We start from the raw sequence: 26,102 nt of genomic DNA, 5'->3' as shown, positions 1-26,102 counted from the left end.
CTTCCACTATACTGCACAGCTCAAGTTGTTCATTCATCCAGGTTTTGTTAAAGGAAAGAACTCTGACGTGGTATAAATATTTTTTCCCCCTATGGAAGATGTACAGTTTAAATTAGATATTTAATACTGTTTCTATACCTTTTATAAGCTATTCAATGTCAGTAAGAAAAGCAGAATCTCCATCCCATTCTCTCAGACAGCTTCTAGACCAGTTAGCATTGGTGATTAGCAGTGGTATGCTGGTAAATGTTATCAGATGATTCTCCAAGGAGACAATAAATCCATGATTTTGTAGCTTTCGCCAATTTCTCACCATAAATACTCTCACCATGGCTGATCTCAAGCCACCAACCTGTTATCACTGAAAGTGGAATTGGAAAGATATACACCGAAGGATACCTTTATAATAGTATTTCTACCCTGCAGGTACAATAACTAAGTCTCAAGAGCATAGGTATAAAAAAATTAGGAAATGATGTCTTTTGAGTGAAAGTGTTAGTCGCTCAGTCATGTCTGACTCTTTGCAACCCCATGGATTGTAGCCCGCCAGGCTCCTCTGTCCATGAGCTTCTCCAGGCAAGAATGCTGGAATGGGTTGCCATTCCACTCTCCAGGGATCCTTCTGACCCAGGGATTGAACTCGAGCCTCCTGCATTGCAGGCAGATCCTTTACCATCCGAGTGCGTGCGTGCAAAGTCACTACAGTTGTGTCCAACTCTGTGCGACCCCATGGACTGTAGCCTGCCAGGCTCCTCTGTCCATGAGATTCTCCAGGCAAGAATGCTGGAGTGGCTTGCCATTTCCTTCTCCATTACCATCTGAGTAGTTATAAATTACATTAAAAACAAAGGCAATAAATTTCTCTAATGTTAAATGATAGCTGTGTTTAACAACTAGCTCTCAAAATGAAAACTTAACAATTGGCTTTTATAAGCTGGTATGAGCTAGCCCAGCATACCGCTGAATTAGTGCCCCAAAGGTAGCAAGATTCAACTTTCCTTTCGATGTTTTAGACTATAGATGAACTACTGATAGCAGAGGTTAGAGGGATTTTGGACGATTAATAAGTAAAAACACAGTCCTTTCAGCATGCCAAGGAATAACCTGGGGTTTGTTTTGATTAACTTAAAATCTGTCTATATATAGCAATGATCATTGCTGTTTATAATTTCAACTTATTTTTTTCAAGCTTCAACCAAGAGTGATCTTCAGACTCAGGGTGTGGTTCATGCAGAAGGTGGCCAATGGCTGAAGCATCTCGGTGTCTTCCTTTCCAGCTGGGTATCTTGACTCACTCTCACCAAAAGTCTGAGCCAGGGAAGAGGAGAGCAACTTGAACAGCCAGGTAAACATCTAATGATTTGCCCAGGGAGGTCCAGGTACAGAACCCAGTTTAATTTCTTTTACCCCACCCAGTATCAGTGAAGATGAGAACCAAAGCGTCGAGAGGTGCCTCTGCTGCCGCCCTGGCTTCTTCAGCCCTTTGAGCTGAGCTGCTGCTCAGGAGGCTGGACATCGCCGCCCACCGCCTCCTAGCTCTTCCTCTGGTAGCTCTCCAGGCTCTCCATTCCAAGTGCCTTGTCTTGAGTAGGACCTACCGGAGAGAAGACAGGTAGCACGTTGCAGCAGCTCTGATTAGCCCTTATTGACTCCAAGACCTTACCCAGGCTTTTTGTTTCCCTGCTATTCACTGGCTCACATCAGGGAGCCGAGTGGAAAGTCAGACCTACTGATTCTGGCAAGCTAGTTAGTGGAGGCAGTTTGTTGAGACTAGTGTCTAGGGCTTGGGAAATATATACTTCTTTTTGTCTTTTGTGAACACGGAACTCATTTAAGTGTTACTCCCTGGATATTCAGCAAATCTTTCTTGAACGGTGGCTTAACTGAAGGCACCGTGCCTAAGGTTGGACTGGACCACACGGGTACCTACCACCTCCGGCTCAAGGCTGGAGTGGGTGCTGACTGGGGGCCCTCACACTGATGTTTAAAGGGAGCTATGTCCGCCTACTGAGGGACAGGGCTGAGGCTGTCTGGCACTTCAGTCTTTGTGAGGGGTATTTTGCTTTCAATGATGAGGAGGCAGGTTTGCCCAGGCAAACCTTCTCTTAAGAATTGGCTACGTGCACAGCTGGTTCAGTTGCTGGGATTTTGAGAGCTCTGGGTGGAAAGGCAAGGAAATAGCTTTGGGACTTCCCCTGCCTGGGGGCTCCAGGAGCGAGACTGTTCTTAGGGGGTGCCTCTGTCCTGAACAAGCTTTTCTTTGCCACTTGGCCTGAGGACTTCTTTTTGAGAAAGAGACTGGGACTGGAGTCAAATCCCAAACTGCAAAGAGATGACCAGTTAGGCTGCTGGGCCAAGTTCCAGCCAAGGAGGCAGGCTCTGCCTCTCAGTGCTCGGCCCAGGCTGGAAAGCGATTCTTGGCCCACGGTCCCCTGGCCTGGTGGGATGCAGGAAGCCAGGTCACAGACCATGGCCCACTCCTGACGGAGAAGCCATGAGTCAGCCTCTCCCGCTGCCTCCAGCCCTGGGAGCCCAGAGCGGACAATCGCAGGGCAAAGCAGGAAGGGGGAAAGGAAGCTGTAGAAAAATAAACATTTCCTTGCATTTTACTTGGAACAGAACATCATTTGTGGCGTGCTAAGATCCACGGCATCTCCCACACACCCCCCTGCTCGCTTTTCCTCCTCTTGTGTAGAAATAGATTCTTTCCTTACCTGATGAGAGTCCAGGGTGCATCCTGTGGAAAAACAGGAGCAAGATATAGAAGGTGAAAGCCAAGCCACCAAAGATCACACCGCAGACCAGGAAACTATAGCTGCCCTGAGCCTGGAATATCTGCCAAAGGGGAAAACACAGAGATACAGGCCATCAAAACCTCACATGAAGATGTATTGGAGGAAGCGGCCTTCTCCGGCCGTGGCAGGGTTTTCAGTCAAGTTCAGGCCCGCCACACCTATAGACAGAAACACAGGTAGGAGGGACATCTCGGCCTCGTTTCAAGGTTATGTTTCTGGAGGTAGCAGAAATCCTGCTGTGCAGCAGCGGTTGGACCCGCTGACCCCTGCAGTCCCTTTCAGCCCTGTGTCCTGGACCCTTTGAAAATTTCCATCTCTTCCATAAAACTCCAATCATATTAGGTGTTTCTGTACCCACAGGCCCTGAGCAGAACTCTGCAGAGAAGGTATGTATATATGTACATATATATATATCCTGTCACTATGGAAAATGTAAAACATACGCCAGCGTGTTTTATGGCGTTCCTATGGACCCATCACCAGCTTTAGCAATTAGCATGTTTCCTCTGTACCCTTCATGTCTTCCTGCACTAGATTCCACTGTGGTGAACCCCAGGTATCACCTTATTTCAGCGTAGAGGGTGTCATAAGGGGGAGCTCTTCCCCTGGTCCAGCAGGGCGAAAGGAGAGGAGAATCAAGCAGTGGTTAGAGGGATTTCAGAGACTGAAAGGCCTAACTCTGGACATCATCTCTGTTGGTTATTAGAAGTGTGACTGAAGGCAAGTCACTTAATTTCTGAGTTTCAGTATCCTTTCTGAAAAGAAGCATCACAATATCTACATTATAGTCTATGCTAAAAAGCAGATGGATTTTTTTTCCCTGCTGAACAAATGAAATGTGGGTATGTTTGAAGGGAACTGGGCAACTTGGCCCTTGATCAGGCAGGAGTCGGACAGAACGCTGGGCCCTTTGTAGGGTGGCCAGAGGTGAGGAGAGGTGGGGCAGGGAAAGGGGGCTTATGGGGATGGGAAGGAGCTCCATTCTTGGGCCTGCAGCCCAAGCCTGTCCCAGGCTCTGAGAGCTAAACATTCCCATGGGGCCCCTGGCCCCGCTCCCAGACACGGCTTGTGTTTGCTTTGGACCATGCCTCGTGGCCCTTCACATCTCCAGTCCCGCATTTGGAGGCTCAGCTTCCAGGGGTGGCTCAGAAGCGGAAGCAGGTGGCACAGACGGAGTGGGCCCTGCTTGCCGTGCGGGAGGCCCGGGGAAGGGACAGCCGGGTTCAGGAGGGGCTGGCCGCATCTTCCCACTGCCTGGAGGGGCGCGCCCCTCATCCCCCCGCCCTGGGTCTCCCGACGTACCGAACCGACCAGCATCTGGAGGACCATCTCTCCGACGCCCGCCCCCGTCACCAGCACTGTGGTCGCACAGCCTGAACAGGAGAGAAGGATCGGGCTTAGTGACGGCAAGTTAGGGAGACACGTCCGCTGGCATAATCCAGGCGGACTCCCGAGGTTTCTCAGGCGTGAGCCCTTGACCTTGCTTGGGTCTGTCATTATATCATCTCCTGGTTCTGAAGCCTTCAGTTACTCACGATTATCTTCAGCATTTATTCCAAGTTGCTTAGCCTGGCATTCAGGGCCCTTCCCAGTGTGAACACCAGCTACTTTTCCAGGAAGATTCCTGCTCTCCCCTGCCAGGCAGGCCTCACTCCCCTGGCATTGCACTAACCAGCCAGCTTCTGATCAATCTGGCCACGTGGCACAGGCCCTTCAGAGCCCAAGCTTCAGAGTCAGACCCGGGTTCCAAGCCTGCTCCGCCACCTACTAGCTACGGGACCTTAGGCAATTCCTTCCCTGTCTCGGTAAAATGGGCATAGGATCTCCTCGGGGCTGCTGTGTGGATAACCCTGATGCAAACACATGTGAGCTGTCAGCACAGCGCTGCCCACAGTAAAGCCTCGAAACCAGGCCGGTTCTCTGCTTAAACCCTTCACACTGCCGTCAGGGTCAGGGCCAGATGCTTTAATGTGGCTTGCATGGGCGCTCTTATCACCTGCCCCACTGCAAGCTCAGACTATCACACTGTCGGCTCACACTCCACCCTCCAGCCAGGAGAGACTCCTGCGTCTGCTGACCTGCACACACGCTCACCGCCAGCTTCTGACACGCGCCTTCACCCCCTCCTGAACCCCCCTCCTCCTCCTCTTGGTCTAGAAAATTCCTTCGTGTTTGGAGGTTGCCTTCATTACCATCTTCCCCAGCCCTGAGCCTGCATTAGCTGCTCCTCCATGCTCCCTCTGTCCCTAGCTCCCCGCTCTCGTGTAGCGCCCCCTCCGCCCGCCCTGTCTGCCAGGCAGCCCACGAGACAGTCTGCGCCTTGAATTTTAGTTCAGCCTGTCACCAGCACCAACGTTTGCTAGACACTCAGAGATCAGCGTCGTCTCCTCTGGCATTCCAGGCCCCCGTTTTTCTCACGTAGGTGTACCACCGTCTCAGCCCTCGCCCTCACAGTGCTCACTGCCCTGCCTCTCCCTTCCCCAGCACGCCCTTCCTCTGTGACTTGACCCACCCTGGGCCAGGTAGGTGCTCCATCCCCTTCGTGAGCCTGTCTCTAGATGGTCCGTAGTACCCATGTGAGTGTCTGTTCTCCTTAGTAGCGTCTATGGGCAGGTACTGTGCTAAACCCTGAGGGCACTCAGATGACTCATCCGAGTTAACATCTATACTGAGCACCTGTGAGCACCTTACGCTGTTGAGTCAGGAGCTTTGCATGCCCTCCAATGCACAGGACAACCCTAAAAGGAAGGTATTGGCATTCTGATTTTGCACAGAGAAAAACTGAGGCTCAGAAGCGGGGAGGAAGATGAATTGCGCAAGGTGACAGAGCCGGAAGGCACGGAGGTGAGGCGGACCTTCAGGTCTGCTGCTGACCTCAAAGCCAAGCTCTGGCCTCCGTCCCTCGCTGGTGCACTCAGGGTGCATGTCGAGGAACGGCAGGTAACGTTAGGACGAAGGTGGGACGGACAGGCGGGGCGAGGACAGGGAGGGGGCTCGCCTTCCCAGTGGGGTCAGAGGCTCCCGAGGGTGTGAAAGGGGCGGGGCGCCAGCAGGCAGATGAGAGGGCGTTCCCGGTGAGGGTCCCGCCTCTGCCAAAGGGTGGAGATAGACAGCGGGTTTTGTGCCATCGAGGGGTGGCAGGTGATTGAACCAGGCGGCCTCTGAGGGGAAGCAGGCAGGGCGGCTCCAGAAAGGGAGAGAGCTCCAGAGGAAGGCGTGAGGACTTGAGCAGCTCTGTGTTTCCAAGCAGTCCCTCTGTGTCTGCAGAGGGTGGCGGCCCAGGAAGCGGCCCTCACCCTGGCTACACGGTACTATCACCCGGCAGCTGGAGTACATCAGACTGTGTGGAGATGAAGCCCAGGCTCTGTTACAAGGGCTCCGGGTGATTAGAATGTGGAACCACATTGAGAACCTCTGATGGAGGCAAATCGGAAGGCCAGGAGACAAGCCAAGAGCTGCCATGGCACAGATGGGGGTGGTCAGAAATCACGAAAAGGTGGGCTTCATTAACTATTCCAAGCAGGTGAGAGGTTGATAAAGGCCTGAACCGAGGCAGGGATGGTGAGAAAAGAGGAGCGATGGAGTGACTATCTGCAGCAGAACCAACCGACATAACCTTATTATTATCGTTAAACTCTAACATTTGCTGAGCCCTTTAACCTCTGTGGGATAGAGTAGGTGATATGTGATACCCACATCAGCTCATTCCTTCATTTACTTCTTTGAAGTTTGGGGTTTCAAGGATCCTGGTCTCAGGATCAGCTCAGCAGATGGGTGGGCTGTAGTATTAATTGCTCTGATCCCGTCTTGCCCCACACTCCAGCCCCCAGACACCAACTGCCCCCACTCCTGCTCCAAAGAAATCACTCATCTTTAGTGGTGGTTTTCCAACATTCTGGGGAATCTGATTACGTCTGAGGGTAACATTAAATGTTCAAAACATAATAATTTTTAATTAACTTGTTTTTCTGAAAAAGATCTTTGCTATGCACACTCGGGAGGCTACAGAAAGGGAAGCTTAGTTGAGAGAATCAGAGGTTTTCAAAGAGGCCATGTCACAACCGTGAATCAGGTGTGGAGTCATTGTTCCAATCCTCTGTTTCCAGCAACATCCACAAGAAAACAAAGCAAGCAGGTACTTTTACTGATAAGTTATAAAACTCTTTCCCTGTGCTATAATTTTTCCCATGCATATTTGCTTTTCCTTGAACTTGGAATTTCCAGCACATGCATGTTACCCAAAATGCCAGCTGTGTGACATGCTCAATTGGTAAAGAATCTGCCTGCAATGCAGGAGACTTGGGTTCGATCCCTGGGTCAGGAAGATCCCCTGGAGAAGGAAATGGCAACCCAACTCCAGTATTCTTGCCTGGAAAATCCCATGGACAGAGGAGCCTGGCAGGCTACAGTCCAGGTCACACAGAGTCAGCTAAGCGACTAAACCACCACCACCAACAACAACCACTATGGGGAAAAAGAAGATGGGAAAGAGGCGCTCACTGCTTGTCTGTGGTCTGAAATCTCACGATCCAGCATATGTTGAAAGAAGGGGGCCACGCGGGTCGGAACAACACTGTTTGTGAGCCTCTCCCACATTCAGGCTGTGAGGCGGTGGGCAGGGACCTTCTGGCTGGAAGGCCGCGGGGAGAGGGTGGGCGCGGAGGAAGGAGGGGCTCACCTCTGTACTGCAGCACGTCCTCGGTGTAGGCCAGCATGCTGGGGAAGGTGCTGCTGAGGGACAGACCCAGGCTGGCCGTCCCCACGAACAGGAAGACCACGTTATGGGAGAAAACAAGAAGCACCAGGAACGTCACCACCACGCCGACCTGTCACAGCAGAGAAGGGGGCGCTGAGGAGCTGGGGAGCAGCTGGGTGGCCGCTGAGAAAGAAAAGCCCGTCCGTCTCCAGACGAAACGCCTCCTGGCCCCGGGCGGGCTGTGTGACTAGGGCACGGCCCTGTGGAGTGCGCGGGAACTGCACCTTCCCCAGCTGCGTCTGCCAAGGAAGGAGAACGCCGAGGACAGGAGAGACCCGGAGAGGAGGGCGAGCAGCCCCCGGCATCGCGCGGACGGCCTGCCGCGCAAGCTTAAGGAGCGGTCACCTCCTGCTCCCCTCCGCTTACACCAGGCCTCCAAGAGTCACCTGAGAATCGCTACACTTGGCACGTTTGAAAAACACCCAACTCAGGACTTCGCTGGCGGTCCAGCGGTTCAGAACCTGCGCTTCCATTGCCGGGGGGCGTGTGTTTGATCCCCGGACGGGGTACTAAGATCTCACACGTGGCGAGGTGTGGCAAAAACAACAACAAACCGCACCTCTCTCAGGTTAGCCTGATTGACAGAAGACGCAGGATGCCAGGGCAAGTTAGCAACTCCGCCCCCACTCGGCGTGCCCCGCTCGCCAGCGGCCAGCCCAGCCGGGGCCCTCAGCCCGCTCCCCAGCTGCCTACCAGCTCCTCACCCTCTCCTTGCCTTCCAGCCAGGACACAGACTCCCTCTCCCCATCTTCTTCCCTAGCCAACTGGAAGCGCCCTAAAGCCAGAGAGCTCCACTTAGAGAACGCTGGCAGCCCAGCCGTTCCCTGCAGGGCCCCCGCACACAGCGTGTGTGCTCATCAACCCGCGAGTGACTCTTGAGATCCAGGAGAACATCAAGAGCAGAATAACCCTTAACCCTTAATTTTAAACGGAGTGGAATCTGAGAAGAAACCGCGGTGAATTTGAGACTTGGCAGCTGCACCCTGTTCAGGGCGGTTCAGTTATGGTCCCAGCAACCTGCTGAAGAAAAGCACCTAAAGAGCTTAAAAACAACTCAGACACCCGGGTTCCACTCCACTCCCCCACTCCCTGGGGCCGGGGCTCAGGAATCTGTATATTCCAAAAGCACATGGGGTTGAGGGGGCTAATGTATTTGGGAATCACTTGCTGTAGGATAGTGTTTTTCCAAACTTCTTGATGACAGGAACACCCCCACCCTCCAACCCCCACCCTCGGGTGTCTGTTGATGGTATAGATTGCTAGCCCCTACCCCTGGACATTCGGATTCACCAAGTCTGAGTTGGACCCAGAAATCTGATTTTCCTCTTTAAACCCAGCACCCTGGGTGAGTTTATTGCCAGTGTCTGAGTCCCGTGGAGGCCTCCGACTTCCTGCTTTCTCCCAAACTCAGAGTCACTCTGTCTTTAAGCAGCTGGCCTCGTGTGCTGGAGAGCCGGGCCACCAGCAGCCTCCGTACCCTCATCTTCTCCCCCAGGGGGATCTGCATCGCGCCACCCCTGCTCCACAGGCTGCCCTCCGACCCCTCGCCTCTCCCTGGCCTCCCCATTCGCGTCCCCTCTGACCCCGTGTCCTCACAGGCTCCCTCCCTTTCTCCTCTGCCTGCAAACGCACTCACACCACCCAACTCTTGTCAAACAAGACTGTTCAGCTCCTCACACGTCTACTTCCTTCTCTCCCTCTCCCTTCCCTTCCCTGCTCTCAGCCCCCATCAAATCCATGCCCCCTGCAGTAGAAGCAATGAGTCCTCACCACTAACCCGCACCACCAGGGAATTCCCAAACTCTTTGAGTTTGGCTTCTACGCCACCCCCACCTCCCAGCTACATTGAACAAATGTTCTTTCTTTTAAGTCATCAGTCAGCACAAGGCCCAATCCGAGGGCTTTTCTTGGGGCTCATGACCTTTGGCCTCTATGGTGGTGGTGGTGGTAGTTGCTCAGTCGTGTCCGACTCTTGCGACCCCATGGACTGTAGCCTGCCAGGCTCCTCCGTCCATGGGATTCTCCAGGCAAGAGCCTCTACATTATTTCCCCACCCTCTCTCCTCTAGAAACTCTAGAAAGTACATTCTGACAGTGGATTGGACTTCTTGGAGAGGTGGTGAGTTTCCATTCACTAGGGGTGTTTAGACAGATTTTGGACCCCTTGGAAGCAGTATTATAGAGGTGATTTGAGCCCTGGTCAGAAGTTGGGCTAAACAACCTTACAGGAATCTGTAATCTGGACCTCTTTGTCATAGGTGGTGGCAGGGATACACATCAGGACGGAAAGTCTTAACCACCTCTCAGGCCCAGACCTCCAGAGAGACTAGCTCCTTGAAGGTCATCCTACGTGCTACTCTGGGAGAGCTGCAAGATGCAAATTCCCAGGCGCCATCCCCGAGATGGTGCCTCTGCCGGCCACAGCGCTCTGACCCCCTCCCTGGGCACCAGGGTGAACCAGGAAGGATCGAGGTCAGCCCTGCTTCCCTCCTCGTCCGGCAGGCTGTCAGTGGGGACCTGCTCCCGACACAGCACCAGTCACTTCCCATGGCCCCTTTCTTCAGTGGGTACAAAGTCTGAGCCCCAGAGAGAGGAAAGGGCTTTTCCAAGACCGTGCAAGTGAGCCGCATGCCTTGGGTTTCCACCCCAGCATCTCTTTCCCACCCTTGTGCGTCGACATTCCACCCCCGCGCCCCCCCAACCTGGGGCAGAGTCCAGTCTGAGAAGGTGTCCTGGGGCAGGGCTATGGCACGGGGTGAACGGTTCTTCTGGGTCTCCAAGCAGTGAAAGGGGCCGCTTACCACATTGATGAAAACCATGGTGGCTGGCTTTACTCTGGAGGAGACAGGAATGGAGATGAGCCGGCCCAGGGTGATAAAGCCCCAGAAGAGGCTGGGGAGGTAACCGGCCACCTTGTGTCCCACGGACAGCGGCTTCTCCACTGCATAGCTGTACACGAAGGCGGAGTATGCGCCCTGTGGGGAGATGGGTCCCGCTGAGCACACCTGCAGTGTCCCCAGCCGGGTAGGCATGGTCTGGGCCAGTGGGGACCAGCCCTGCTCCAGAGGCCTGGAGCCGAGCCCACCCGGCACACATGGGCCTGAGCTGAGGCTGGAACCTGAGCGCCACAGCCCGCAGACAGTGCCCACGGGAAGCCTGCAGATGGTGCCCACGGGAGCCGGAGGCTCAGGAAGGCATGTCTGGGTCCCAGAGGAGCCCCACGGGGTCCAGGCAGGCAGGCAGGCAGGCTCTGCCCCCCTCAGCCAGAGCAGAATTTCACTACATGCCCCATTTAGGAGGATTCCACAGAAGGTTTTTTGCTAAAGGAAGGGTGCCACAGCTAAAAAAGGTGTGTACAGGCATCTCATTTTACAGATGAAAGGGCGGAGGGAAGTGACTTGCCCTAGGTCACGCTGAGCATTGGAAGTCAACCAGTTCTGTCACGAGTACTTTCTACCAGGTCATCGAGGCCTTCAGGGCCTTTTCTTTGGAGAGTCCCTCATATGGCAACCAGTTACTCGATCAGCCACTGCAAACAGCCCTAATCTAATCCTGCAGAGGTTTCTGGAGAAAAGCAGTAAACAGAGAAACAGAGGTCCCTGGTGGCTAGCTGGGCCCGGCTACTGCCTGTAGCTTGTTTACCACGTGACTTGAGAAGCTGAGGCTTGGAAAGTGTTCCAGGAAGCAGAAAGCCCTAGCGTCTACATGGCATGACCTCTACCTGGGGGAACAGGGCATTGCCTCTTTGAAAAACGTGTAACACACCAGAGTCCCTTATCCACAGGGTTCATGAAAATAAAAACGGAACAACACAGAAGACCGAGGTTCCCAGAGGCTGCATTCAGTTCTAGAGAGGCTCTTCCCTGGGACTTATACTGGGTTTAAACACTTGGATCAACTGTACTAGAGGTGCGGTCTCTAGGAAACCTTGATCCACCTCCTTTCTCTCTCCACACCTGGACTTGAGGCTCAGGGGGTGCCCCATGAGGGGCGCCCTCCAAGGGCAGGCTCACCGTCAGCCCGTCGGTCATGAACAGGACCAGGGCGGCTGTGATGTGGATGGCGAAGAAGGAAGAAGGGACCCCTCTGAAGTTCTTCCTCTGGCAGCAGCTGAACAGGTCGTCGTGCCCTGGATGGGACACAGGAATGGGGGACAGGTCTCAGTTCTGGCAGAAAGGAGACCGCTTCCTGCCTCCCACCTTCTCCACCTTCCAACGGCTCATGAGGACAGCCCCTGTCCGTTTCGCAGGGCGGTTGGAAGCAGGGCCCAGAGAGGCTAGGCAGCGTGCCCGAGGTCACACAGGCAGCGTGCCCGAGGTCACACTGCCAGGATGAAGCAGGGTTGGGGTGCGAGCTGCTCTCCTCTCCTCCTGTCCCGTTTGCTCCATCTCTTGCCCCTCCCCACACCCCGAGACCAGCAGGGCCAAGGGTTTTTTCCCAGCCATTACCACCTGTGATCCACGTCTGCCCTCTGGGTGGGAGGGCTTAGCAGGGGAGCCTCAGAATGGGGCTTTGAGCCTGAGGGTTCCTTAGAGTCCCCACCTGGGTGGAACTGGGGGGACAGCGAGGATGCGTCTTCCTTCTCAGGAGGCTGTGTCTCCAGGGTGAGCTCGTCCGCAGACAGCAGCAGGGGCCTCCTCTGAGGGCAGCAGCCCAGCAGGCGCTCTTTGGACAGCAGATACAGCACGGCCAAGGGCACCGGGAGCTGGGGGCGGGCAGAGGGTCAGGAGAGCCCGCGCCCCGCCAGGTGGCCCGTTTCCCAGCCCAGCCTGCTGCACCCCCTCCGCCCGGCTGTGCGGCCGAGGTCTGCATGGTCCTGGGAGACGACGGCTCCTTCCACAGGGTGCCCCCTGAGAGCCAGCCCCAGCTAAGACTGCCAGGTGCCTTGACCCCTGCAGGCTTGCTGTAATTGCTGCCAGACTTCAACTGTAGTCATTTCCCTGAACAGACAGGTGCTTCTCACACGCAAAGCTTGGACTCGCATGGGGCCTCTGCTGGCACTGGACGTGCAAGAGATAAACTCCTTTCCAACATCCTTGTCCTGAGCAGGGCTGGAAATGGCCCCTCACACTCATTCACGCTGTTAGAGCATGTGATGCTTTATAAAGGAGTTTGGCTTTTGTTCATCACAGTTCTTTAAAATGTGCTGGGGGAAATCATTAAACCTACTTTCCAGGTGGGGCAACTGAGGCTCGGAGTTATCACTTAGTCTAAACCTGCTGCAGTGGGAAGGTCTGAGAGCATTAGTGTGGGCCACATAGCTGACTTGAGGCAGGATTAGACTGGCGCCCAGGCATCCTGATTCTAACTAGTGCTGTCTCCATGTCAGGGGCTGTTCTGGGTGATATACCTCACAAAAGCACAGGGGCTGCCCTCAAGGTAAACAGAGGCAGGGCCTCCTTCAGATTGAGAAATGCATGCTACGAACAGCACACACGCAGAGCCCAGAGTCAGGTTGACTGATATTTGCGTTAAGTCGCTTAGGTTTTATGAACTCCCCAGAGCAATGAGAAATGTCTCCTCTCCTGGAGTTGCCTCCACCGCCTCCCTCAGGTGCCTTGCCTGTGTCTAACCACCCTTGCTGCCAGGAAGTCCTTCATCGAGTCTAACCTCTGCCCTTCCTGCTGTAACTGCATCCTGGCTCCTTTTGCTTTAGAAGAAGAAGCCCAGGGAGCTATGGAAGTGTCCCAGGGGCCAATGGGCTCCTCGGGGCTCACAGGCAAAGCTGGCACAGACATCAGCTAGCTGCCAGCCTCTGCCTGGCACTGCCCTGGGCAAGCCTCTACCTCGCCTGGAGACAGGCTGGCTCACACAGGCATTTCCCCAAGTCAGCTAAACACCACCCCTGTGCTGGCACCTCCTTGGGGGCACCTTGGGAGCCTCCTTCCACTTATTAATGTCAGTCAGGCAGACCCCAGCAGCATGAGAGCCATAAACCGGGCCTGAATGGAGGAGACGGCCCTTGCCTCCAGAGTCCTGGGTCTGATGCGGGAGGTGAAGCCCTCTCTCCAATCTGATGGGGGAAACAGGAAACCCACATGCAGAGGCCTCTGGCAGCAGAACGCCTGGGTGAAGGCCAAGGGGAAACAGCTGTAAAAGAGGTGTGCTCACTCAGGTTGGGCTTTCCAGAGAGGTGGGTGGTGGGAAGGACTTCACCAGGGTTGGCTGATGTTGCCAGCAGGAACACACTGGATCTTTATTAAGAGCCCATTCAGGAAAGAGAGGCTCCACCTTAAAAGCCAGAGGATGCCAGGTGGGCTGGCCTGTGTGTTTGCATTTGCCCACATGCATGCTTAGCCCATTCTCTTCTGGGGTGGACTGTTTATCTTCAGACACAAACCAATGGAAAAAATCCGGAAATCCTGCAGCAAACAAAGTGCCTCCAGTCTGTGCCTCGTGGAGCAAGAGAAAACAGACCTCGGGCTTAAGCTGGCTGGACGTTCCGGCTTCCTGGTCCAGAGTCTCAGCCTTGACATTGTACTGACAGGGCCCTTTGCCTTCCTAGGTCCCCCTTGGAGGACAAGGCCCAAAGCTGCATTGTTCCCCGAACAATGATGGGCATGGGAAGAAAAGGGAAGGAGCAGAGGGAGAGGGGTGCGCTTCTGAGGCCCTCCCGTGAGCACTCTGGTGCAGGGAAAGTTACAAAAGAGAAAGGAAGTGAGCAGTCGATTCCAGGGCAGCTGGGAGGGCTTCGTGCCGGAGGCCAGGGTTCCAGCCTGGTCAAGTCTCCGACTGGCCCCTTTACAGGCCCTGGAGCCAGTGACGGTCTGGCTGTTTGGTGGGGCTGCTGCTGCTGCTAAGTCACATCAGTCGTGTCCGACTCTGTGCGACCCCAGAGACGGCAGCCCACCAGGCTCCTCCATCCCTGGGATTCTCCAGGCAAGAACACTGGAGTGGGTTGCCATTTCCTGCCTTCTCAGTTAGTGGGACTGGGTATCCTCAAAGGCCTCTTTCAATACTACCTGTATGGTGCCACTCTGAGGCCTAGCCTGCCTGCCTTGGGACGGGTGACAAGACAGACTCCAAGTCAGAGTGACAAACAATGAGGCACCTGCACCCCACAGCCAGGCAGACCCCCCACCCCAGCGCCTGCTCCACCTGCACCCCCACAACCCCAGCGCCTACTCCACCTGTACCCCCTGGCCGGGTGGACCACCCCCACCCCAGCGCCTGCTCCACCTCCACCCCCCACCCCAGCGCCTGCTCCACCTGCACCCCACGGCCGGGCAGACCACCCCCACCCCAGCGCCTGCTCCACCTGCACCCCACGGCCGGGCGGACCACCCCCACCCCAGCTCCTGCTCCATCTGCACCCCACGGCCGGGCGGACCACCCCCACCCCAGCTCCTGCTGCACCTGCACCCCACGGCTGGGCGGACCACCCCCACCCCAGCTCCTGCTCCGCCTGCACCCCACGGCCGGGCGGACCACCCCCACCCCAGCGCCTGCTCCACCTGCACCTCACGGCCAGGTGGACCACCCTCACCCCAGCGCCTGCCCCTGCTGCTCCCAGCCATTGGCCCTAAGCTGGCCAGGAGCTGGCGGGGGTTCCCCATCCTCTCACTCTGGCCCCAGCCTGGGCTAACCTAGGCTGCAGGGCCCCAGGGGCCTTCCAGTCAGGTGCGAGTCAGCCCTGACTTGGCAGAGGAGCATGCGAGCTGGGGTGCAGAGGGCCCCGAGACCTGCCCTGGCCACCATGTGGTGGTCTCCCTGTTCTGTCCCCACCAGGGCAGCCACCTCATGCAGGGCCCCTTGGAGGTCATCTTGTCCATCCTCCAGCCTCCATGGGGGCCCACCTCACAGCAGGAACAGGAGAAGCCCACTAGTGACTGAGGACCCCAGAGGGGAGCCTGGCGTGTCCTGCAGGGCTCTGTCCCGAGGTCCACTTCAGCTGCCCTTGGAGAAGAAGAGCTGGTTGCCTTAGGGGAGCTCCAAGGACTTGGAAGTCAGCCCTGATGTCATGGCGCTAAACCTGCTCACTGTTTTACCTCCTTGGAGAATCTCAATCCCAGGATGTCACAACGGAAGGGCCTTAGAGGTGACCTCCTGCGACTCCCTGTGGTTAGGATTCATCCCTGGGGGTCAGCTTTCCCCTCTTCCTGAAGGCACATCTCAGCCCCAGTCCATTTCTCAGAAACGGAAGACTCTGTACTGGGAGCTGGTATGGCCTGGTAGGGGACAGTCCACTAGCCCTCACCCAGCCCTGCCCAGGGGCACTCACGTTGATCAGAGCCATAATCCAGAAGGCATAGGACACACGGGTCCCTGCCCCGTCCTGCGAGGGCAGCCCAGGCAGCGTCCGGTTGGACCAAGGCTGGGCCTCAGGGTGCTGGCGGCCCAGGACTCTGGAGGCATGGAACAGATGGCTGCCGGAGGTGGCATTGGCTGTGCTGTTGGCAGGCAAGCAGTTGGCCTCAGACAGGAAAGGGTCGGCGATGAGAGGGCTCAGCAGTGCACCAAAGCCCACAAAGAAATGGAGAACCTGGCGGGGAAGAGAATTGGGGGTGGTGAAGGCGCGGCTCAGGCTTTGCATGACCCCACCGTGTGCCCCATCTGGGGAGCCCCTGCCTGGATGCAGCAGAGGGTGGGAGGCAGAAGGGGTGAGGAGTGAAGCTCCTGTCCCCACCTTCCTGCCTGAGATAACTTGGGGACAGTGGCCAACCCCTCCCTCACTCCCTTCTTTCCCAAAGCTTAACCCTCAGCTGGGACTATCCCCATGCTGGAACCCACCAGGTAACACCCCAAAGGGAAGAAGGGTTGATAAAGGGAAGGGCTGGGCTAGAGTCTTGGGCAAGAGGGGGCAGAAGGATGGAAGAAGAAACACAGGAGACGAGAGAACAGCAAGCCCTTCCATCACGCCCCTTCCCAATTTACAAAGAGCCTTTTCTCATTAGCACTTAGATTCCTGTGACTCTCTGCGCACACTGGTCATCGCCCTGTTTTAGAGATGAAGACACCCAAGTCTGGAGATAACAGCCAGTATGGCCCAACTGGAAGTGGTCACTCTGAACCTGACCCTGCTGCTCTTTCCAGGTCACCGTCCTGGCCGTGAGGAAGAGACAGCCGGCCCGGGCAGGGGGCTGAGGAAGCTCCTTTGAGCCCCGCCCCGCCCCAGCCCCAGGCCCGCCGGGGGCTCACCTGGAGGAAGACGGCCGAGTCCTTCTGGTAGATCCTCACCAGCTGCATGTTGGCCACGGTGTCGATGCAGCCCATGGCCAGGCCGGCCAGCGCCATGACGGAGGCCAGCACCTCCACGTCCCGGCAGAAGGGGATGGCGGCGAACACCAGGGAGATGGCCAGGGAGGAGGTGAAGAGGGCCCACAGCGACTGGGCCAGGCTGCAGGGTAGGGGGCGAGGTCAGTGGACGGGGCTGCAGCCCTTCGCGGGAGGACCCGCTCAGCCCCATCTACTCATCTGCTTGCTGGGTAGGCCCCCAGGGAAGCCGAGACATTCCTCTCATCCTCTGGTCCGAGGGTGAAGGGAGCTGTGGCGCTCTGTCGCTTATTAGCTATAGGTTGTGGGCAAGATGTCTGAGTCTCCTCCAGTGACAGTCCCTGACACACAGGGTGGTCGTGAGAACTATGTAAGGGATGTTTCACAAGGCATAAGTGCTATTATTGGACTTGTGAGAAGTTGGAGAGCCCTAGAAACCTCCATCTGACTCTCCAGACCTGGAGGGCCGAGGGGGTTGGTGAGAGTCAGTATTTACACGTAAAGACCAGCATTTCCAGCTCACTGACGACAGTGAGAGGCCCCAAGAGACACCTCAGACCGTCTTTTCCTAGGAGCTCTTGCCTCCGACCCTTTGGGCGCTCAGCTTTTCATCTCGTTCCATCTTTGATTAAATCCGTTATCGGAAGGGCTCTGCTGATGGTAGCGGATCGTTATTCCCTTGTTTTCTTGTTGGCAGGCTGGTCTACCCATCATGACCACTGCCAACTCCCAGCTCAGAGCTGTGTGTGAGAAGGCAGGGGAGCCTCAGCTGCCAGAAGCGGAGTAAGAGGGGGTCGTGCTGCGGGGAGGCCTACTCGGGCCCCCACCCCAGCCCCCGTCCTGCTCCCCCCGCACCCCTGGCCTCCGGCACAGACAGCCGGCCTGCTCCCCGAGCTTCACGTGCTTCTGCTTCCTGCTCCCCGGTGGGTTGTCTCCTGGTACTGGCACCGAGAAGATGGCCACACCTCGCAGGCCAACAGGCCTCTCAGACGGCTCTCTCCCCTTCCTTTCCCTGCACGAGATTGACTGGGCAGCCTCCGGGGTGGCCTGACTTCAGGGGTAGCAGAGGGGCCCCGTCTCCTCCTCGAGGTCTCCCCTCTGAGCTTCTCCATGGACTGGCATTGCGACTTCCTCACTCACCACTTTCTGGTAAAGCACAGATGCTCCGAGTACAAAAAGGTGAAGTAGGACCCTAAAGGATTACTCCTACAGCTCTCCGGAAAAACACTATCATTCCTGTCTTGAAAAACCTGGACGAGAGTGGTTAAGGAGCCAGTAGTACAGCCCTGGGGGCACCTGACCTGGGGCGGTGAGCTGAGAGGGGCGGGAATGTGGGAAGGTGTGGGGAGAGAAGAGAGAACTAACGTTAGGTGGGCATGAGAACAAGGACACTTGTTCCCAGCGTCCACGACACTTGGTGCACACGACAAAGCTGTGAGCTAGACCCTGCAACCGGGCCTCGTGTGACTCACAGGAAACGGAGGTCAGAGAGGGATCAGAGACGGCCGGGAGAAGGGCTAAGAAAGCAGTGGACAGATCCCAGACCGCCGCCCAGGGCTGCTGACTTGTTCTCTATGCCATGCTGCTTTCCCATGGAGGCGTGTGCACACACGTGTGTGCGTAAAAAGGCAGGCGCTGGGCCACAGACCCTGCCAGGTTGAGAGGAGAGCGTGAGGCCAGGTTCTGCAGAGCCTTGGACTTAGGAGGCGCAGCAAACGGCTGAAGTTGCTAGAAACGAGTGGACCCTCTGCTTGTGTTCCGGGAGCTCCAGCTGCTTCCCAACAACGCTGGCTCCATCGCAAGCTTCCTAAGGACACTGCTGCCTTCTGCTCTTTGCGGGACCCATGGCTGGACTGTGCCTGGACCCCATCCCTGAGGCGTTTGATCTGGGGTTGCTATATTGCCAGTGAGGTGGGAATGCTTGAGGAAGGCCTGTCTTATCACCCCACGCAGCACGGCCTGGACAAAGGGATCAGAGATGGTGAGCAGGCTGATGGTATGGTGACACAGAGAAGGGGACAGAGGTGACAAGGTAAAGAGTCTAGTGGGCCAGGTGGCCCGAAGGTGTGGAGTGAAACAGCAAGCGGCTCGGGAGACAGGGTTGGGGCTCAGAAGGGCTTGGGGCCAGTGGGCAGCCCTGCCAGGCCGCTCCTCTCTCCAGCGGGCACCCTCTCGATTTGCTGTTCTAGAGAGGGACACTCAGTTTCCAGAGGGGGGCCTTTTGTTCCCAGGCCCAGGGACAGACAGGAGAAAGGGCTGGAAAGAGAACTCGAGGAAAGGAAAGGCTGGAGGTAGGCTGGCCTGGGAAGTCCCTTCTGCTAACCCCGGGCCAAGCCGGGCCAGCTCCTGCCAACCTCAGGCCATGGTTTGGGCTTGCAGCCTGCCAGCTGGGTTCCTGGGGTACCCTGGGGTGGGGTGGGGGCAGCCAGGGGTGAAGACCAGTTCCCAGGAAATGGGGACAGCTGCAACTCAATGAACATTGGGTTTGCATCCCAGGCTGCTTACCCTCCCCAGCTGTTTTGGTGGGGCAATGCCCAGTCATTTTAAAAAATCACCCTGAACAAATTTCTTTAGGATGGTAATGTTGTTATCAAGAAAAAAGGAGTCCTAGAGACATCCTAGAGCCAGACTGAGATACACTCATTGGCCTGGTCACAATGATTTGGTCAAGGGTCCCTTCCAAGAATGTGGGTAATTGAAAATCACAGAATAACAATGTCATTCCCTGGTGGCTCAGACAGTAAAGAATCTGCCTGCAATGCACGATACCTGTGTTTGATCCCTCAAGAAGGGAGTGGCAACCCACTCCAGGATTCTTGCCTGAAGAATTCCATGGATAGCAGAGCCTGGCGGGCTACAGTCCATGGGGTTGCAAAGAGTAAGACACGACTGAGCGACTAACACTTGGCACTTTTCTTCAAGGTCACTGCCACTTTAGCAGCACGGATGTTTGTAATCAGAAGACTGGTCCTAGGCCCACCTTTGCTAGTTCCCAGGGGGTGGCTCGGGGCAAAGCATTTACAGTTAGCCCTTCTGAGCCTCAGTTTCTCTCCTGTACATCGAGGATGGTGAGCACTGCCTTGCAAGGCTCCTGTGCGGAGGGAGTGAGATGTCCGCTTGTCCCCCTCTGCTTAGCTGTCCGCCTCCCTCGCTCAGCCATCTGTAGCTCACCTGCAGGTCCCAGGCTGCCCCAGGGGGACACACTGGCCTGCTCAGCATTCAGGGTCAGAGGCCTGGAGCCAGCTCTTGCCTGACCCCTGGCCCCGCGCCTGGTTCTCGCTGCCAAGCCCTCTGGGGTGATCCTGTGAGGCTGGCCGGGAAACTACCAGAGTGGCACCAAGGACCGAAGAGCCCTACCCTCATTTTACACATCGGGAGGCGGGCCCAGACGAGAGATGGGTGTGAGACAGGCCCTGCGGGGACCCAGCTTCTGACCGCAACCTGGGAGAAGGCCAGTGTGGTATCACTGCCTGTCCCTCCCTCGTTGGGGTTCTGAAGCCAGTGCAGGCTGGTGGAAAGAAGGGCCCTGGTCCCCCAAGACAGTCTGGGGAGCCCTTCGTCAGGAAGCCGGGGAAATGTCCGAGTTACTTATTAACGGCCCCACACAGGAGGTGCAGACAGGGGCAGGAGCAGAGTCAGGCCCTCTCCGCGGGCAGTGCTGAGCTGCCACCTACCTTGGCCACGTGACCTTGAGCACGGCTGACTGCTCAGCCCGGGGCTCGGCCTTGCCCAGAGGGCACCTGTGACCCCCACACGCCTGCGCTGGCTTTTCTGCTTCTGTGATAAGAGGTGGGGCTGCCTGGCTCCGAAACAGGGAAAGGGCTTGAACAGGCAGATGTCAGCCAAGGTCCCACCCAAGACTGCCAGGGTGTGGGGAAGAATGCGGCCTCATTCCCCTCACAGTTCTATCGCAAGGGAGTCCCTCTGTCCACCTTGGACAGGCTCCTCCCCGAAGGGCAAGGGGCAGAAGGCAGACCCAGGAGGCGTCAGAGGCATCCAGACCTTCTCCACCCCACAGGGGCAAGGGTGGGCTGCAGACTCTGGTCCAGCCCGGGAGAAAAGGGAGGGCTGACACCCAGTAGAAGGGGCAAGGGAAAGCCCTCCAGCGGGGTCACCCCCACACTCACACCCCAGCCTGTTTGATACCGTCTGCTAAGGCTGAGGGGACCCTGAAGGAAGAACAAGGGAGCCTGACTTGGGAGGGATCTCAGCCAAAGGCGGCTGCCCCATTAGACCCAGATCACGGCAGCAGCCTCGCATGACGACGTCCCCTGGCCCGGCGGGTGCTGGGCCCACACGGAGTGCCCCCTGCACACGGTTAAACTTGTAGCCCTGTCTGCCTGAAACGCCTCTCCCCACACCCTTTGCTTGCACGGCTCTCTCCTGCAGTCAAGTGTCAGCACAGAGAGGTCTTCCCCACAGAGCTAAAGTAACCCCAACTCTGTAACTCCACATCCTTACCTTGCTTTATTTCCTTCATCTCACTAAAATCGTCCTCCAGAATATAAGCACCTTAGGAGCAGAGACCTGTGTCATATTCACCCTGAAAACAGGGTCTGGCTCAAGAGATATTTGTTAAATTACTGAATTAAAGGATAGGATGGGTTTTGAGATTTTTTTAATTAAAAAAAAAATTGAGATATAATTTACATGCCATAAACTATCTATTCAAAGCACACAATTAAATGTTTTTTCAAAAATTTATTCAGAGTTATGAACTGATTACCATGATCTATGAGCATTTATATCACCCCCAAAAGAAACCCTTCACCCATTAGCAGTCACTCCCCGTTCCTCTCTGCACGAACCCTTAGCCCTAAGAAACTACTCATTTACTTTCTGTCTCTAGAGATTTTCCCAACTCTGGACTTTCATGAAAATGGCACCATAAGAGTGTGTGGTCTCCTGTGACGGGCCTCTTTCACTTAGCATAACGTTGTCAAAGATCACCCATTTATAGAATGAGTCAGGACTTCGTGCCTTTTTATGACTGAATCATATTCCATTGTGTGGACAGACCACATTTTGTTTGCCCATCCATCTGCGGCTAAACATTCAGCTGTTATGAACAGCTGCTATGATGCTATATAATGCTGCTATGAACACCCATGTACCAGTTTTCGTGTGGACATGTTTTCAGTTCTTTGAAGAATATACCTAGGAGTGAAACTGTTGGGCCAGACGCTGTCTCCCGTGGAGACAGATTTTTAAAGCCCAGGTCTGCTGCACGCTGGAAGGTGGACAAGCTGCTGGCGGGAGAGGAGGAGGCTTTCTAGATGGGGGACCAACCCGGGTCTGGCTCAGAGAAGGGAACTGGCTTTCGCACTGTGTTCCCAAGACCACCTCTGAGCCACCAGGGAAGCCCAGATCCCCTGGAGAAGGAAATGGTAACCCACTCCAGTATTCTTGCCTGGAGAATCCCATGGACGGAGAAGCTTGGTAGGCTACAGTCCATGGGGTCGCAAAGAGTCAGACACGACTGAGCGACTTCACTTTCACTTTCACTTTCCCAAGACCACAGGGAGCCAGCATCCTGGGGAAGTAGGTCAGAGAGTGGCCTGGGGAAATGTCCATGGAGACCGGTTTCCATGCAGTGGGCAGGGGAGAGTCAGAGGTGGATCTTGGGAAGGTGGGACTTAAGAAATTGAGGGAAAAAAAGAAAGGTAGAGAAAAAGATAGTTAATAGAGCAAAGAGAAGACGAACTCAAGCCTTTAATTAAGAGCACACACGCAGAGGAAACACCCAGGCAAGGCTGGGGAAAGGTTGGGGAAGCTCTGAAAGTCATTTATCTGCCCTGATATCTTTGAGATCAAGGGGTCTCCCAAACTGCCCAGAGTTGTAAGACAGGTCCCCGTGAAACCAGGAACAAAACCCCAACCTTTTGTCTAAATACCCACCCCTTCTTCCGGTCTGACAAAGCACATATCTACACACCCTGCCAGCTAGGTGGCTTTGGGCTTTTTTCTGAAAAGTTTCCTGCTCTTGATAAGATTTTTCTAAGGAAGGTCGTGTCCAGCTTCTTCTAGCCCTAAACATGCCCTTCTCCCCTCTCGGCCTACATGTAGTGCCCCCTTTGAGCTCTCGGACGGTGTCAGAAGAGAGGGAGAGCTGGTCCCCTGCCTCCCCCAGAAGAGGGCTCCTGCCCTCCTCTGCACCCAGGCTGATGTTGAGGCTCTCCACACCCAGTCCCTCCAGAGCACGTCCCCGTGGAGGCAACCAGAAAGCCGATTCAGCCCTGCTCCTCGGTGCAGGCCAAGGACTGGGCAGGACCCGAGCAGGAGCCCCGAGAAAGGGCGCTGCTCTGACTGTCCCCTCCCTGGCGTGTGCCATCCCACACTTTCCCCGCTCCCTCGCAACAGCTGGCCCTCCCGTCCCAGTTTGTTACACCAACCCCCCACTGCAGAACTCGCAGCACACTTGCAGTAATCACTTAAGCTGAAAAGCACTAGCAGCGGTGGTATTAGCATTTTAGCTCCGGTGAGGCCCGAGCTCAGGAGTCGAGGCTGAGAGGCCGATTTCAGGCTGGCAGAGGTTCTGTTTGCTTTGAGGATGGAGGACTGTGGTGAGCTGTCCAGCTCTAGGTAGGTGATGACTCCTGTCTGTGCACAAGCCACTCCTGTGACCTCCCTCTACTTCCACTGACGTCTACTTTGCTCTTAACCAAGGGATAGGATTAGGACATGTCGTCTTGCCATAGGAGGACTGAGGTTCACAGTTTAAACCTGAATCACAGGTGGGACACACTCCCCGTGCCCTACCTGACCCCCACCCCTCATGTCCCAGCAGGAGGCCCCAGAAGACCACAGTGTCCTCCCCGGGAGTGTCCGCGTAAAAATCCTCAGCCCATGAGCATGAACCGTATGCCTCTGCCTGGAGAGTATACGGTATAACTTGTACCCTGCAGAGCTGAAGCTGACTACTATGAGTCAGCTTGCTTTTTTATGAAAAAGCAAGAGGCATTTCCAAACTATCTGGTTCTAGATACAAATGTGTGGGTTCATCTCCTGGCCAGCTTAATAGCTCTGTGAACTGGGGCAAATTTCTTAAGCTGGTTGTGATTTGGCCTCCTTCTGCACAAAATGGAGATAATAGACCTTATCTACCAATTGTCATGAAGGTTAAATGAGTTGATACAAGAACGTTACTAAGAAAGAAGTATAGGCTTGTGTGCTCAGCCATGTCTGACTCTTTGAGACCCTGTCAGGCTCCTCTGTCCAAGGAATATTCCTGGCAAAATACTGGACTGGATTGCCATTTCCTTCTCCAGGGGATCTTCCCCATCCAGGTATCGAACCTGTGTCTCCTGCATGCCATCACTGGCAGGTGGATTCTTTACCACTGCGCCACCTCAGAAGCCCAAGTAAGAACAGTGCGTGGCATGGCCTAAATGCTCAAAAAAGCAAGCTATTATTGCTACCATGATTATTCTCCTTTTCCCTGAGCCAGTTTCCCTTCCCACTGCCCGTTTAGAGCCCCTCATTGAGTAAGGAGCCCTGAGGGAGGTCCTGAGTAGGTAAGGAAGAGCTGGCCCAGTTGGGTGTGTATCTTTGCTGTTCTCACAAATCCTGGCATGCCAACCTGCCGTTTAGAATTATCCTCATTCCCTTTCCTGTTCTTTGCCCTATGCAGGTTTCTAAAAAGTTCCAGGTAAGGGAGCTTTTGTAAGTCAAAATACTTAAAAACAAAAACAGAAAAATACCCTGAATGATTTCTAAAGAAACCCGTAGGCAGAATCAGAAAGAATCTTGAGCTTTTTCTCAAGATTTTCTGAGTTCTCCACGCATCCACTCTTGTACAAAACCCACAAACACTAGTGTCCATAAGGACACTTGCTTCTTAAGAGGAGACTTCTTTGGTTTACAGGAGGATTTTGGCCGTGGGGATAATCACTCGTGAATCGATCATGCTTGGTCAGCTGGGAGGCATAAAGTGGGGTCTCCATGCGTGGACACTGTACTCCTCTCCATCAGCTCTCGGGGACCCGCCTCACAGACACTTCTAGCAGCGAGCGGAAGGGCAGAGCTTCGGCCCAGAATCCCATCCCCACATCCCCCCAGAGGCTTCCACTGTGGCTTGGTTCCCAGGCTTCTGCTTGTCTGAGGCCATGCAGTCCAGGAAACCACCCAGCCAGAAGCCAGGACTAGGGACGCCTCCAGCAGCCTCTGGCTCGCAAGTCATCCAGCCCCCGCTTTGAGTCTCCTCTCCCCGGTGCCCCAGGAGAGTGGATCCTGCCGCCTTTCCAAAGGGCTGCATGGAGGTGGCCCTGTCAAATTCAAGCCTGGAGAACGAGGCTCTGCCATGGTAGGCAAAGGGGAGCCTCTGGGGGCCGTGCCAGACAGAGCCCAGAGCCCTGCCCTGGGGCAGACACTGGGCAGGAATAACATGGGGTGGGAGAAGCGGAGGGAGACCCCAGGCCAGAGGTGGAGGGTCACCTCACTAAGCTATGGGTGGGTCACCGTGCACCTCCCCCTTCGGTGAACTCAGCGCTAAGGTCCTGCTCGTCTCAGAGGCGGAAGGGTGCTGCCTGCAGGGGCCAGCGCAGGAACCCTGGCGCCCCCGGGAGCAGGACCACACAGGACCCACCAGCCCTGTGGTCACCAGGGAAGGGACCCCCTTTGTTGGCTGCTCTGGAGCTGAGGATCTGAGCGGAGCCGCCCCAGGGCACTCTGTCCGGCTGCAGCCAGCCCTGGCATCGAGCACAGCCCCTGAGGTCCACTCCCTCTCCTGCCACCTCACTTCCAATTGCGCCCCCAGCGGCAGGGGCTACGGACAGACCTCAAACGGGTTGTGCCAGAGGCGACCCCGCAGCCTCTGGGAGCTCGCTGCCACTCTCCCTAGGGGGTTGGGGTGGGATAAGCAGCATGAGGGCTGGGTCTATGAGTAAGGGCAAATAAATAATCCAAAAGTCACCTTCAGTCTCCGGAGAGAGTTTTGGGGAGAGAGCTGGGGAGGGGGTGGGCCGGGAGGCAGCCCTCCGGCTAAGGCAGGGCACGGCTGGCAGGGCGGGGAGGGGTGATCTCGGCCTTCCGGAGGCAGGGGCGACCCCCGGCGCGAGCCCCGCGGGGGGCAGAACGAGGGCGACAGGAAGGGCCGGGGGCTGGCACTCACGTCCTCTTGAAGACGCCCCCGAGGGCGCTGCCCAGCAGGAGGCAGAGCTGCTGCGAGAAGAGGACCCAGGAGATCTCGGGCAGCGAGCTGCGCGTCTGGCAGCGCAGGTCCAGCAGCGTCGGCCCCAGGAAGGCGATGCACAGGCCGAAGCTGAAGAAGACGCTCCAGTAGGTGAGCGTGGGCTGCAGGTTGCGGCGGAGCAGCCCCGACACCCGGACGTCGCAGCCCAT

The 26,102-nt window shown here is 55.9% G+C and overlaps 1 protein-coding gene across 1 annotated transcript; it reads right to left on the bottom strand.

Annotated features, from left to right (window-relative positions):
- Positions 1-1,116: 1,116 nt before the first annotated feature.
- Positions 1,117-26,102, bottom strand: MFSD4A (major facilitator superfamily domain containing 4A). The gene is made up of 10 exons (XM_052654070.1): positions 25,873-26,102; positions 16,689-16,887; positions 15,772-16,032; positions 12,093-12,255; positions 11,564-11,679; positions 10,352-10,525; positions 7,474-7,621; positions 4,098-4,168; positions 2,715-2,835; positions 1,117-1,594 (listed from the first exon to the last, which is right to left on the bottom strand). Exons 1-10 carry the CDS (start codon positions 26,100-26,102, stop codon positions 1,533-1,535), a joined length of 1,545 nt encoding a protein of 514 aa, XP_052510030.1. The 3' UTR covers positions 1,117-1,532.

This window comes from Budorcas taxicolor, chromosome 16 (assembly GCF_023091745.1).
Source record: "Budorcas taxicolor isolate Tak-1 chromosome 16, Takin1.1, whole genome shotgun sequence".
Lineage (NCBI taxonomy): Eukaryota > Metazoa > Chordata > Mammalia > Artiodactyla > Bovidae > Budorcas > Budorcas taxicolor.
The sequence above is the reverse complement of the archived record's forward strand: the minus strand, read 5'-3'. Positions and strand labels throughout refer to the sequence as shown.